General features: G+C 39.5%; 1 protein-coding gene across 2 annotated transcripts in view; it reads left to right on the top strand.

Annotated features, from left to right (window-relative positions):
- Positions 1-4,800: 4,800 nt before the first annotated feature.
- The window catches only part of bmp2k (BMP2 inducible kinase), a 59,897-nt gene continuing 50,458 nt past the window's right edge, over positions 4,801-14,239 (top strand). For both annotated transcript variants that reach the window (XM_063898028.1, XM_063898027.1), the window contains exon 1: positions 4,801-5,806. In XM_063898028.1, coding sequence (XP_063754098.1) covers positions 5,662-5,806 — 145 coding nt within the window. In that variant the 5' untranslated portion in view covers positions 4,801-5,661. The remainder of the gene's footprint in view (positions 5,807-14,239) is intronic.

Genomic DNA, 14,239 nt, shown 5'->3' with positions numbered 1-14,239 from the left:
ATTTTCAAAAAAGTGCACAGACAAACAAACCCAATTGAATTCATATTTCTAATTAATTCTTGCATTTATCTGTATGTAACAAGTGTGAAACCGTACTGTAATGATGATATATTATCAATGTAATTTATAATGTTTTAATATCTCATACACTTATTCCTTTGCTTGCTCCCTCCATTTATTTTAGTTTCGGCCACTCAGACTACACAGTAAGGGCTGACTTTTGTAAAATCAAGAACAAATACATGGTTTACATAACAACACATAGAACAACAACAGTTTAAAAAAAATAGCAGCAGCTGTGTGTTTAATTATGTAGCGCAGCCTTGTGAAGAGAGAAATCATGACCAATTAACTTGAGGCACACCTGACCTTTATAACCGCCTAACAAAACAGTGTAGTCGCTTCTAACATTCATTTAAATAAATGTGCGAAGAGCAAACAAGTCTTTCTAATTTGAATACAGTACACAGTGTAAAAATATGGAATAATGTGTTGTAAAGTAATTAATTTCTCACTTCTTTCTGAAGGTGGAGCCAGAGTGCAGAAGGCTTTCAATGACAATGTAGTTAAAAGTGTCTGATCTTTAGATACAGCTCTACACAGTTAAAATATATCCTAACTAGATGGGTTTTTTTTATGCTGTTAAACAAATCAGCTGCAGCCTGAACCCCTCCAAATGAGATCTATTCAGCATCTCTCTGCAGCCCTGCATGTGGTGATGTCTCTAAATCCTGCAGGGAGCCGATATAGTTAAACTCCAGACACACTAGTTTGGTGGATAAGGGCCTGAAGGGAAAGATGTTTTTCTCATTACAGCTGAAGTAATCACCCAGACTCCTTCTCTTTGCTACTCCCCTACACACACACACACACACACACACACACACACACACACACACACACACACACACACACACACACACACACACACACACACACACACTACCCCCGACCTTCCTCATTATCTGAAATGAAGGAAAACAGGAAGGGAGGTATTTATACATCTTCACATGTCAGTGTGTGTGTGTGTGTGTGTGTGTGTGTGTGTGTGTGTGTGTGTGTGTGTGTGTGTGTGTGTGTGTGTGTGTGTGTGTGTGTGTGTGTGTGTGTGTGTGTGTGAGAATGTTATCAGCACAAAATATATTTAAAAATGCTTATCTGATAACTGTTGATGGAAAGTTACCTAAAACGTAAGTTTATTGGATCATTTTTAATATTGTGATTGCATGATTTGCTGTAAACTAGCCAGATAACCACTGATGCACATGCTTGTTGACGTTGGAGGATTATAAAAATGTCCAACTCAATAGCTGTTTGCGTGTTCAGACCCTGTAATGCGAAGATCCTTTCCACTGCATTGGCCTGGTGATGGTTCTTTTTCAACTCTTTTTTAACGTACAAGGTTAATAAATTGGCACAGTTAGCCTGTTTTATAATCATCAGTGTTTCGTCAGTATATGAAATGACAATTAGCTAGCTAGCTTACAGCATATCTGCAATAATATTGAAAGATACCGTGCCATCACATTGTTACAATTCTGCAAATAGAACATTAAAATTATGTAAGTTTACAACAACAGTGACGGGTAGAGCTGCTTGAGGAGGAATTGCCTCATAGGTCCCTTGTTTCCTTGCTTACATGTCCAATCTGGCATCTTTTACACCCTTAGCTGTACTGGACATGTCATACTGTACATAATGACCACAAACTTCTCCAAGATTTTCAGTTAGTCATCATCAGTTTTAATTACTCAAAAGAAGTACTGCATTACACATCACTAGTTACTTTTCAAAAAGATAATGCCTTACTTCACTAGAATACTCACTTTTGGAAGTAATTACTCACATGGACAAGGATAATGCTTGAGAAGCACTGCTTGAGTCAGTATGGTTAAGACAAGTTGGTAAAAATGATTCCATTCCCTTGGGCATTCCTATACCAATAGCTTTGTCAGCATACTAGTAAAGTCTTGTGTTTTGCATTACTGTATGTCTTTGTATCAGTCTGGATGAAGTCTCTAATCTGTGACTCAATTTCCTGTGACAGTGTGTTCTGAAAGAAAAATGAAATGAAATTCATAGGGGAAAACTAAGAAATGTGGGCCAAGTTCATCCACAGCCCTGCAGACTCCAAAGCGGTTTGTTACTAACTGTAGAGTGTAACAGACAAAAATTAGAGCAGAGCTTTTACCCCTCCAGACATGCATACTGGAAATAGTAGGCTTGTCTGTGAAATTTCCTCGATTATATTCTGTTAAAGTGAACAGTCTTCATTCATACAATGGACTGCCATTCAGAAGTAAAAGCATCACCATAACTGTGTGTGAGGATGAACAGAGACTAAGCAAGGCTTGTGGTTGGGTAAATTTAGGACACAGGGATTTGATCAACCCCTTCAAAATCACGTTTAATATCCCCCTTTGTCTATGAAGCCGCCAAATATCAGCTATTCAACAAAAATCACTCAAGTTATTTTTCTGAGTTTAGAAAAGTATCTTTGGGTTTAATTTATTGACAACACATGCGCAACATTTATAAAACATTCACCGACTCGACAAAACTCACACTTTTAGTAAACGCTGCACATTTCTCGACAAGCTGGTTAATGTTTTCTAAATGCTGCAGGTGTTGTCTTAGTGTTTTGGCACATTTGTGTTTTTGTAGCTGCATCTTCTTTTAAATTGTAGTGAGTTTCTCTGAATGGAAATGTTCCCCAACTTTTTTTTTCACTCACAGTAACACAGTGCGATTAGCTTAAAACTGGAGAAGGTTATTATGTTATGTCCAATGTCTGACCGTATAATATATGCTCTAGCTTTTTCCAGCTCTTTCTTCGACTCTTTTTATATACAGGGCTAAATATTCAAATACAGTATCTGTTTTAATGGCTGAACCATTTTAGGAAATAAAAGTCAAACAACTAAAAACAATTCTACCCTAAAACTCACCTTGATATACTGTATACAGTTACTTAAGAAGAGTTGGCATTTCCTGATGTCTGAACGGTGTGATAATTGTTTAACTAATTTACTGTTAGGTACAGATTCAAGTCACAGCGTCAATGACTTCACTCGACAAAATAGAACAAGACTTGCAATTCGACTAAATTACTTGTGACTTTATTTGGGTTTGCTTCCATCCACTAAGCCCAAAGTTTAAAATTATGTCATTTAAAAGTGTGTCACAAATCAATCAATTTCCCTTTATTTCCTTAAAAAAAGTAACGCTATCCATTATCAGCAAGTCAAAACTTAATTGATGCACCTACTTTACACCAATCCAACAGCCTCCAATTAAGTTGTAGGTTAAATGATGCAGTGAAAAAAATCTGTACCACCAAAATTATGAAGTGGTTAACAAAAAATGAAATGCAGTATACAAAATGTGCTGGAAGACGTTGTAGAGCTCGTTATGACGTAAACTCAAAGATGAAGACTTAAGACTTCAGTCCACTTACATTAGCTGAGGACTCATAATGAAAATCTGAGTGAGAAAATATATTCTGATTTTGAAAGGTTTGTGTTTTTTTGCTATGAATGTTAGTAGAAGCTAACTTGTATTGGAAAGTCCTCTTGACTGCGCCCAAAACTTCCAGTAGGTCTGAGGTCAGCCTAAGAACAGGTTCAGTTTTCTGCTCATATACACCTGAGAATGATGGATGTTCTTTGGGACTAATAAATGATTTCTGGTTCTGATTTGGAAGTGTCTGTGTGAAATGGTGTATTTAGACACCAACAGGTGGCAGCATATACCTCACTCTCAGCCAGACAATGATAATAAGTGTGTCAGAGAGGAAAGATTCCCCCTTCAGAAACAGGATGTGTCCAGACATGGAGGTTTGTAGAGTCATGTGATCCTGCTGTGCTCCTCCTCATCTCTTATGTAAACCCCATCTCAGCCATGTGCTCCGTCTATAGCCATTGGCCTGAATGTGCTTTTGGTGACCATTTACTAGAAGTAGACATTTTTCACTTCTACTTACTGATGTATAGAGAACAAAGGTGACTTTAAGCGGATGTTGAACTTGAGTTAGACCACAAACAAATGCAATTGTGTATGAGTATGAGGTCGATTCTCCAGCCTTCACACATGCCTTTGTTCATAAAGCCTTTGGTTCACTGAGGCGGTTGTCACAGTACTTCCTCATTGGCAGTGCCTGGTGAAAAATCACATCGTTTTTGCACTGCAGATGATCATTGAAATCAAAGGGAGTGTTGTAAGATCAGTTCACACATACTGAGGAAGTTATAGCCTTAAAAAGTACCAGCACTGTTGAACAGGCAGAACAAACAGATGGAGATAGGGTGATTAACAATTGACATAAATGTTACTGAAGATAACACATTACTTTAGTGTAGTCTGGGATCTGTATATTTCGACATGCACTTCATTATTTCCAGTCTGTTTTGTGATTTTCCTTAAAACCGGCTGCTTTGTCTGTCACTTGTGCCATGTTTTTATAGATGAGCATTGTCTGAGTGCTTCCTAGGGAAACCCATTGCCACTAAGGAAAGGGGAAAACATGCTTTAAAGTTACAGCATTAAACAGTTTCAAAATAATTACAGTGGTTATAGTTTTTGTTCTACCACCTCTACCATGCGATCCACCAAATTAAAACTCATCGAAAAATATTCCTCATTGTTTTATTCATCCACAAGTTCATTCAATAATGTCTCTCTCTTGGCATACATTGTCTTCCATATATTCTCTTCATACACCAATCACAACAATGGTAGGGGGCGGGGCCATGTCAGGTTAGGTTGTCACTCATTGGGTAAATAACAAACCACCCACTTAGGTTGTATCCTACCGCTGAGGAGTCACGAGAAGTTTTAGCTTTCGTGAAGCTTCACCGAAAATGACACAGATGTGAGTTAGTAGAGATGACACAGGTGACCCGAATGAAAACGCCTTAGCTGGAAAGGCTTCTGGGGAGACGCGGACCCTTACTTGTGTGAGGTTCGGGCTGCCTACTTTGTTAGCCCACCTGCACTCCGAGTGGATTTGCTATTGGTGGAACCTCTGTGGTTGCTAGCGAAGCTCGTTAGCCGCTAACTAACGAGCTAACTACCCCAGCTAATAACGAGCTAACTAGCCGCTTCGCCCGAGTGAAGTGAACAGGTCGCGGTGCGAGAAGCTAACGGCGGCGCCGCTACTTTTGGAGGACTGGATATCTTTACGGAGGAATTGCTTTCCGCCAGAAGTGGTGTTATCAACCACGGTGGCAGCTGCATTGTTGTGCCTCTCCCCTGCCTTCTTCTCATTGTTGGCGAAGCCTCCTGACTGCACACCGCCGACTCCATGCATGCTCGCAAAGGCTGCAGCCATCTACAGTGATGTCACATTAGCCAACGAACATTAGTGTTTTTATTTTGGCCATTTATGTGTTTATGCGGTCACTGGTACGAGCTTCTGGAGACTGAACGTGCAGTATCATCCCACCCCTGACGCCAGTATAATAACTGTACTTTCATGTCGTATCACCCGACAGCCAGTAGTCCCTCCAAAAGAACCAGACGCGGAGCATGCAGGAAAAGAAAATACTTCAGATAAGTAGATAGGGGACGTTGGACACTACCGAGTTAATTTGGACTGTGTGGTTAATCTACGCCCAAAACAGGGGTTGCATTTGGTGGCCGAACTGACAGAGAAAGGAAAAGATGAAGAAGTTTTCCAGAATGCCAAAGTCCGAGAGCGGCGGGCTCGGAGGGGCGTCCAGCTCCGGCTCCGGACTCAGCAGCTACTTGGGGAAAGTGTTTGCAATCGGCCGGTATCAGGTCACCGTGGACGAGCTTATTGCAGAAGGTATGTACAGACGATAAGCATTACATTGTGTGTCCAGAAACATTTTAGTTTTTTTATATTGAGGACTATGGTGTTTTCCGGGACAGGACACACCCGCCTTCTTCTGTTTGGTAGTAAAACTCCAGACACATCAGTGAAGCAACTCCTCCAGCTTTGTTACGTTTATGGGTTTGTAATTGCTTTTCCTTCCACAGTAAAAGCTCAATTTCCACCCTAAACATCCGCTAATTTCCCCAGAAACTACATGCACAGTGAGTAAAATAGGTCGCGCTGCTCTTACAGGTTATGCACACATTGGTATTTACAGTGAACCAAGGATTTGGTCCATGAATGGAATTAAAACTTCCAGCCTGCAACTCATATCTCTTAAAGCTATAGTTTTCATTCTACTTCAGCTGCTCCACTGTAAAGATCAAGATACATTTTTTAAATATGAAAAGTCCACTTTGCAGCAGTAAAACTAAACCATAACTTGTTTCTTTATACAGTACCTTAGAGACACGATAGTTTTGTTTTAACATACATTAATTTACTGAATTTCATACCGTTTAAAACAAGTTACAACAGTGCTTTCTGGATAGACACATTAAGCAAATGATGTCTTGTGCAATTGCTGCACCTACCCAATACAGCTCTTGAAGATGTCAACAGGCTTCTTGGACACATCAGAACATTTCTTTCAAGGCTCAACAACACCTTTTGTTCTAATACGTTGAAACAAGAACCTCCTCCATGTACAGTAACACAGTCAGGGAATGGGGAAGGTGTTTCACACAGCAGATGTTCTTTCACAAAGGGTTTAGTGATTATTTATCACAGTGTAATAATGAGAAACATCCTTTGATTATGCTAACCTTTTAGACCCTCTGGCCCTTGCTGCACATAATACATCATAAATCAAGAAGTTGATTATGTGTTCCCTCAGGAAACTTTTCTCATGCTAAAATGTGAAGAGCTACCACCACCTGACTTTATATATGAAATAAAACACAAAAAAACAGTATACAATGCTTTTTATGTAGATACTATTAGTGTTATGGAAGCCATAGTTATACATTTTTAGTCACTATGAATAAAGAACACAACCAAATCATTTGGATGTTTTTGTTCGCGTTGGCTGTGGTGGCTAACAGGTGCACACGTGCCACACAGGGCCAAAACACTTAAAAAATATAGCAAATATAAAAACAGAAATGTACAGAAAACACGTGCAAATGAAGAAACATCTTCACCAACTTCACAACACATGCGCAGTGTTTACTAATTACGCTGCATAAATGAAATGTTGCAAATAAAAAACACTGCAAGAAGCTCAAAACACAACAGAAACAGGGAAACTAAAAATGAATGCACACAGCTGGGAGCCTGGGACCAGATCGCATTGTAAAGTTGGCCAACATTCAATAGAAACGTATTTAAAATGTCAGTTTCGTTATCGTCTTGTTTTAAAAATGTGAACGCTTGATTTCTGACGATGATATTGCTGATCTGCTTTAAGCTAATGAGCTAACATAGTCATTTCAGATATACTGATAAAACACAATTATGGAACAGACTCACTTCGCCAACAGCAACCGTTAAGAAAATGCAGCACGTTTCACCTAATGGAAATGTTTTGGGCCGTTGTAACGCGTTGGCACCGGTCGGCCACTGCAGTTGTCTTCTCAAGTGACACTTAACACTGTAAACATGATGTTGAGTCAAATGTTAACATGATCTCACCAATAACAAAAACAAAACAACCCTTCCTGCAAGCAGTCAGAAGTCTGTGTCATCATATAATCATGTGAAGTGGCTGGGACTGGTTTTGCTACCTGGAGCTCAAAGGTAACACTGTGAGCTTTGCCTCGTCACTCTGTTCCAAGGGAAGAGTGGGTGTCTGCGCTGGTATGGGCTCTAGAGTTAATCATATAATTATGTATTTCATGTCACCTTCAGCATGCATTTTAGAAGAAAAGACAATGTTGATGTCTGACCCCAAAAGTAAAAATACTGCTTCGCAGTCATTAAGGTGGGGTAAAAGTGCTAGCTGTAAAATGTTTTTCTAGTGAGTGGCTAGCTGGAGTCTCACTCAAAGTGGAAATGCTTATTAGAATCATGTGATATTCTAATAAAGTAACCATAATTAATCAATTACTTTCTCCCAATACTTCACATGACAACAAACTGCTGTTAATTCTTTACTGAGGTTTGGGGATTTGTAGCCAGAACCACTAACAGGTAGGCTAACCAGCCATCATTTGGATGTATTTTTATATTCAAGGATGTACTACGCTGGCAAACTGGTACAAAAGTGCTATTATTAACTTAACTTAAAGGTTTTATGTAAATGTGCTCCTGCCAGCCACTGTAGTTTTCTCCATTTGTCTTAATTGTGTTGAATACTTGATAACAAAATTGTTTCACGTCAATATTTTCCAAGGAGGTTAATCAGTGTGCACAGTTTGCTCTACCACACATCTACTAGACTTATTATACATATTCAATCAGCTGTGTTGGTGGGAGCCTGAGGTCTAACAGTTTCATTGCCAACAACAGCTTTTTAGTAATTGTTATACATGACAATAAATAGCTTGTAAAAAACACTTGCTCTTCAGTGAGTGGCACTGGTCACTTACATGGCGGGGTGCTGATTGGGTTATGTGCTGTTTGAGGAGCTCATCTGCTGCTCCCTTATTCAACTGTAATCAGCAGCTGAGCAGGGTAATGAAACGCACAAGAGATCCTTAGATCTAAACACAAACCTACAGTTTTTGGAGAAGAGTAACTGGTAAAAAAAACATTTTTAAAAGATCAGCCAATTTTGTTCAAAAACAAAAACACCCTCTCCTATTTGTGTTAAATAAATAATAATAATAGTTTTGTCAGAAGTTCTCTTGACACAACGTCGTGTTGTTTTTTGTCCAGTGACATATCTGCAGAGCTGGGCAGTTCCTACATTGAGAAGGAACACAGCCATTTCAGCCCTCCCCCTTTAGCCTCTGTGGTTTCTTTTAAGCTCTATCTCGTGCTGTCGCTAAGAGGAACCCAGAAATTTAGAAACAGGATGCATCTGTAAGCATCTCCCCCCTTTTTCTCTCCACTAACTTATCATTTGGGATTCCCTGTCAGTGCCTGCACTTTAGGAAATGTGTGAAAAAAACAATTTATGATAAATGATGGAATGTTTAATAGTTGCACAAAAAAAAGAAGATGTCTGGGACATTATGTTAAACTCTTTTTGATTTTTGAGGGGTAGGGGACAGGGAAGGTTCAGTTGGAGATAGGGGGTCAACACCTTAAAGGCCTCCTATTATGTTATATTTGAACAATATATTGTAGGGCCATATCTATACAAAACTTATCTGTGAAGTGTTTTGCTCGAAATACCAAACAGATCACCCATTGCAGCCATGCCTCATCCCCCTCTATCTCTGCCCTGTTCCTGAAGTGCTGATTCTGTGACTGTTGCTTTAAATTTGAGCTGAGCTGAAGCTGGCCACGCCCCTTTGCAGCGTCATGGTCTCTGTCTGAAGAGAGAAGTTTCTAACTGAGAAACTCAGCTAAACGCTGCCGTGATTAAACGCCACTTTATGTTCCAAACCACATCAAGCATTATTTCTGAAACACTTCTCAGTGTTTACCACTAGAACAGAGACATTATATGTATTGTATACAACAACTCTGAGTCCCTCCTGCAGACATCCTGCTGAATACACAGACACACAGAGGTGCTGCGGAGGGGATTCAGCTCGCTGACTGTATATTGCGGACGATAAGTTGGGACGTGTCACGTGGGAGGGACGTTGCCAGGAGTTCAATGTATAACCAGCCCACATTTCCGATAAAATGTCATAACAGAAGTAAAGTGAGTCTCCTTACACACCAGGGACACATATTTATGTGGAAATGACAGCAAAAAGTGCATTTTGCATAATAGAGGACCTTTAACATCATCTGAATGCTAGCAAACCTGTAGGTTCATTCTAAATGGCGGTGGTGGCGAAGTCCATAGGGGGTTGGCCTGGGAACTGGAAGGTCACCAGTTCACGCCCCGAAAGACCAAGTGCCACCGTGGTGTCCCTGAGCAAGACACTGGTTACCTACACTGCTCCCCGGGCGCCGTACATAATGGCAGCCCACTGCTCCTAACACTAGGATGGGTCAAATGCAGAGACCGCATTTCGTTGTCCTAGTACTTGTACTCTGTGCAATGACAATAAAGTTGAATCTTTCTTTTTTTAAATTTTTTTTTTTATAAATGTTGTTTTTTCAAGTCATAAGAAGTCATACATTTTGGTGCCAAATGTAACTGTTTATGAGTTCCATAATAAAATACTAGGACCCTTAGGAATGCAGTATAAAAAATACATGCTGTAATTTGATATCAAAAATCTTTTGACATTTGAAGATTTCTGCCTAAATTGGACTTTGCTGTATGTGATTGTACGGCAAGCCCCTTAATTCTGGGAACTGCTCCGAAACCCCTCACTTTCAATCATAGGTGTCGTATACACTAGAGATGCTGGGGACATGCCCCCGACACTTTTTGTAATTGTGGATTTTATCCCTATAAGTAAAAAAAACCAAAACATGTGTAAAAAGTTTTCTGACAAAGAGCCTGTCCAAAAAATAATGTTAACTAACAAAAGAAAAGGCTTTTTCAAAGGTTTCTTTTGCGCACTAGAAAAACAGAATGTGCATTGTAATGGAAAAAAGAATGGCCAAAAAAACATTAACTGACAATTTCTTTCAGAAAATATCTTTACTCATTGCTGAACTTTGAAAGCCTACAAAATCTGTTGATTCTATGAATAGGAATTTTAACCTTTATTGTTTTTTTTGTCAACATACCAGATATCTAACATTTCAATATGTATTTTCTCTTCTCAGACATCAACCCTACTTGCGTACAGTTGCCAGTTTATTAGCAACATCCTGCTGTAACATCTTTCTGTATTCCTTTAACTCGGATGAAGCTTAGTCTGATTTTTTTTCCTGATGAATTCATGTCTATTGGTTGTAACGAGGCGGCTCGAGGAGGCAGAGAAGCAGTCAGACTGATAGCTCTGCACCTGCAGTCGGAATATTTAATCAAGCTATTTGCTGAACAGCCGCCGAACGTTAAACAGATAACTGCGCCTGGAACATGTCTTGTTGTCAGCGAGACTTTCATAATAGCCCTTATGTCACTGTTATGTATTCACCAGAGCACGACCACGTCCCACAGCTACTGTACCTGTCTCTCTGCAGGTTAAAGGCAAACAGTTCATGTTTGCATGAGTAAGTACATTCTAGTTGCAATGCCTCTTTCTAACTAACAAAGACCTTGGCTCAGTGGTTTCACTTCCTATGTTTGCTGTTCTACATATTGTACATGTTAACAGAAAGGTTATAATTCATCGCTGCCTGGTCATCAGGGATCTGCAAACGTTGTGCTTTATAATGGTTCTTTGTGACGACTCGTGCATCCTTAATCCTTTCCATATAGAACCTTTCACCATATCGTGTGTGCATTTAAGGTAACGCACATCTGTCACAGAACATTCTCTGAACATGCTGGTTACAGACAAGTTTGCCCTGATGTCAGCTGAATCTTGGAGTGTTTACACCGGGGTTTATTATGGTGCCCTGTAGGTCACAAGATGAAGAGATGAGGGCAGTGTACAACTTTCAGCCTTGGTCACAGGGACTCCTTAACCAAGACAAACACTGTTTCCATGCAAATGGCTGCTGTGCTCACAGTTCACATGCTTTTTCCCTTGTCCTTTGCTACTTGTTATCCGTACCACACAGCAGTCCTTGACCAGACAGGCCTTTGCACTGGAAACATGTACCAATGCAAGTGTGCACTTGAAACATGTTTGTTTGATACCATCTTTGTTTTTTTTATAAGGTAAAGCAAAACACAGATGTTCAGTAAATATACTCGAGCTATCTGCTGTAGTTTTGGGATCACACCTTTTTGATGAAATGAAGGCAGTTGGCTTACAGCTGAGTATCATGGTTGTAACGTATCGTATCAACGATGCAGACATTCCTGCTCCCCTGATGACAATCATCCTTCAGACAAGGATGTCTCGTAATAGAACAACTATTTATTTCTATAAATAAGAACAACAAAGCTTGCTATGAGTTTTTAAAGGATCTTATGTCTTATCATCATTTGTAATGTGTGCTTGTGTTAACATGCATAACTAAGATGGTGAAAAATGTAAACATTATACATTCTAAGCATCAGCATGCAAGCATTGTCATCATGCTGACCTAGCATTTAGTTTAAAGCAAAGATAACCTGAGAGCTGCTAGCAAGGCTTTATACTTTTAGTATAATGATATTGTGTGGCATTACTGAGCTTTGTATGCACTTCAAAGTGTCAACATGATAGACTTCTGGTGACAGTTGTTGTATTACTATTAGTGACCCTAAGTTAGAAAGGTATTTTGCTTCACCAACATGGTTTTGATTTGCCAGCAGTTGCACAATAAACATTGCAACTTGATTGAAACGCAGGTCTAACTGTTTCCCTAGTCACCGGCATCACCCACTGCTGTGCAGGGCCGAGATATACGTTCTGATTCTTTATTTGTATTTTTATGGCCTATTTGATCCTCCATCTTTGCCATGGGAGGAGGGTGAGAATGCATCCCATCTACATTATTAGCATACTGTACTGCTGATGAATAGGCACATTGTGCCCCTTTGTTGTCTTATGCTAGCACCCCAGAAAGAATGCTGGTACAACGCAGCGCTTGGTCCCGTGATGGGTATCGTGGCCTTTGTGCTTGCTCATTGGGGCCTTCTGTATCTCCCTCTCTGCGTTGCCATCCCTCCCCCTGTTTTGTGAATCTGCTGAATTATTTTCTCCCAATTCATCATCACCCAATCAGAGGAGGGTGATGAGCCCAATGTGGGAGGGACCTCGGGTCGCGTGTGCCAAACAGAGGGACATTGATGTAGAAGTCCAGAACATTAAGTGCACTTCCAGGGAAGGGTTTATGTCTTTAATCCATGTAGAGACAAACTGTGGATTTAACTACATATTGACAATTAAATTAGTGCAGCATCAGTTTAATCTTAATTCATCCAATCACTGGAATACCATATTTCAATTAGTTTTTTATAAAATAAAAGGTATTGGTTATACTAACCTTCATTAAGGACTTTGGTGAATTTGTTTACAGAAATTTTACATGTATTTAGTTTATATGTCCGTCAGAGTATACCATGTTATTAGTATTTAGTTTGTTAATATACAGTAATATATATATATATATATATATATATATATGTATATATATATATATATATATACATATACATATATATATATATATATATATATATATATATATATATACACATACACATATATATATATATATATATGTATATGTGTATGTGTATACACATATATACAGTGGTATGCAAAAGTTTGGGCACCCCTCTGAGATTTCATGACAATTTGCTTTTCCTTTATAATAGAAGATCACAGCAACAACATTTGTTTTCCTACAAAGATGTAGACGTTTTAGTGTTTTCCAGACCAAAATTCTTAGGGTAGCATTACATAGTTTTATTATAATAAAATAAAATGCAAAAAATGGGATGTGCAAAAGTTTGGGCACCCTTATAAATAGCATTCATTTCAACACCTGTACGGATTTATAGCTGACAGGTTGCTGCACAAAATTGCTTTGATTAGCTCATTAGACCTTCAATTACAAAGACAGGTGGAACCAATCATGAAAAAGGCTATTTAACATAGGTAATAGCTGGCTGTGCCTGGCCTAGGTTCTTTCTTAGGGAGTGGCAAGATGGGGACCTCAAAACAACTCTCCACTGACCTGAAAGCTAAGATAATCCAACATTATAAATTAGGAGAAGGGTACAAAAAATTATCTGACAGGTTTAAACTGTCTGTCTCCACAGTCAGAAACGTAGTTGTGAAATGGAAGGCCACAGGAACAGTCCGTGTGAAGGAAAGATGTGGTAGGCCGACAAAAATAGGGGAAAGGCACAGGCGAAGGATGGTGAAAATGGTCACAGAGAAGCCACAGACCACCTCCAGAGAACTACAACAACATCTGGCTGCTGATGGTGTAGTTGTTCACCGTTCCACAATCCAGCGTACTTTGCACCAGGAAGAGCTCATTGGAAGGGTGATGTGCAAAAAGCCTTTCCTGAGTGTTAATCACAAGAAGAGTCGCATGAGGTATGCAAAAGCACATCTGGACAAGCCAGAAGCATTTTGGAACAAAATACTGTGGTCAGATGAGACCAAGATTGAGTTATTTGGTCATAACATGAACAGGTATGCATGGCGAAAAAAACACACTGCATTCAATGAAAAGAACTTGTTGCCCACTGTAAAATTTGGTGGAGGATCTATCATGTTATGGGGCTGTGTGGCTAGCACAGGTACTGGAAAACTTGTTAAAGTTGAGGGCCAC

This window comes from Eleginops maclovinus, chromosome 12 (assembly GCF_036324505.1).
Source record: "Eleginops maclovinus isolate JMC-PN-2008 ecotype Puerto Natales chromosome 12, JC_Emac_rtc_rv5, whole genome shotgun sequence".
NCBI lineage: Eukaryota > Metazoa > Chordata > Actinopteri > Perciformes > Eleginopidae > Eleginops > Eleginops maclovinus.
This window is presented reverse-complemented; position numbering and strand designations above follow the sequence as displayed.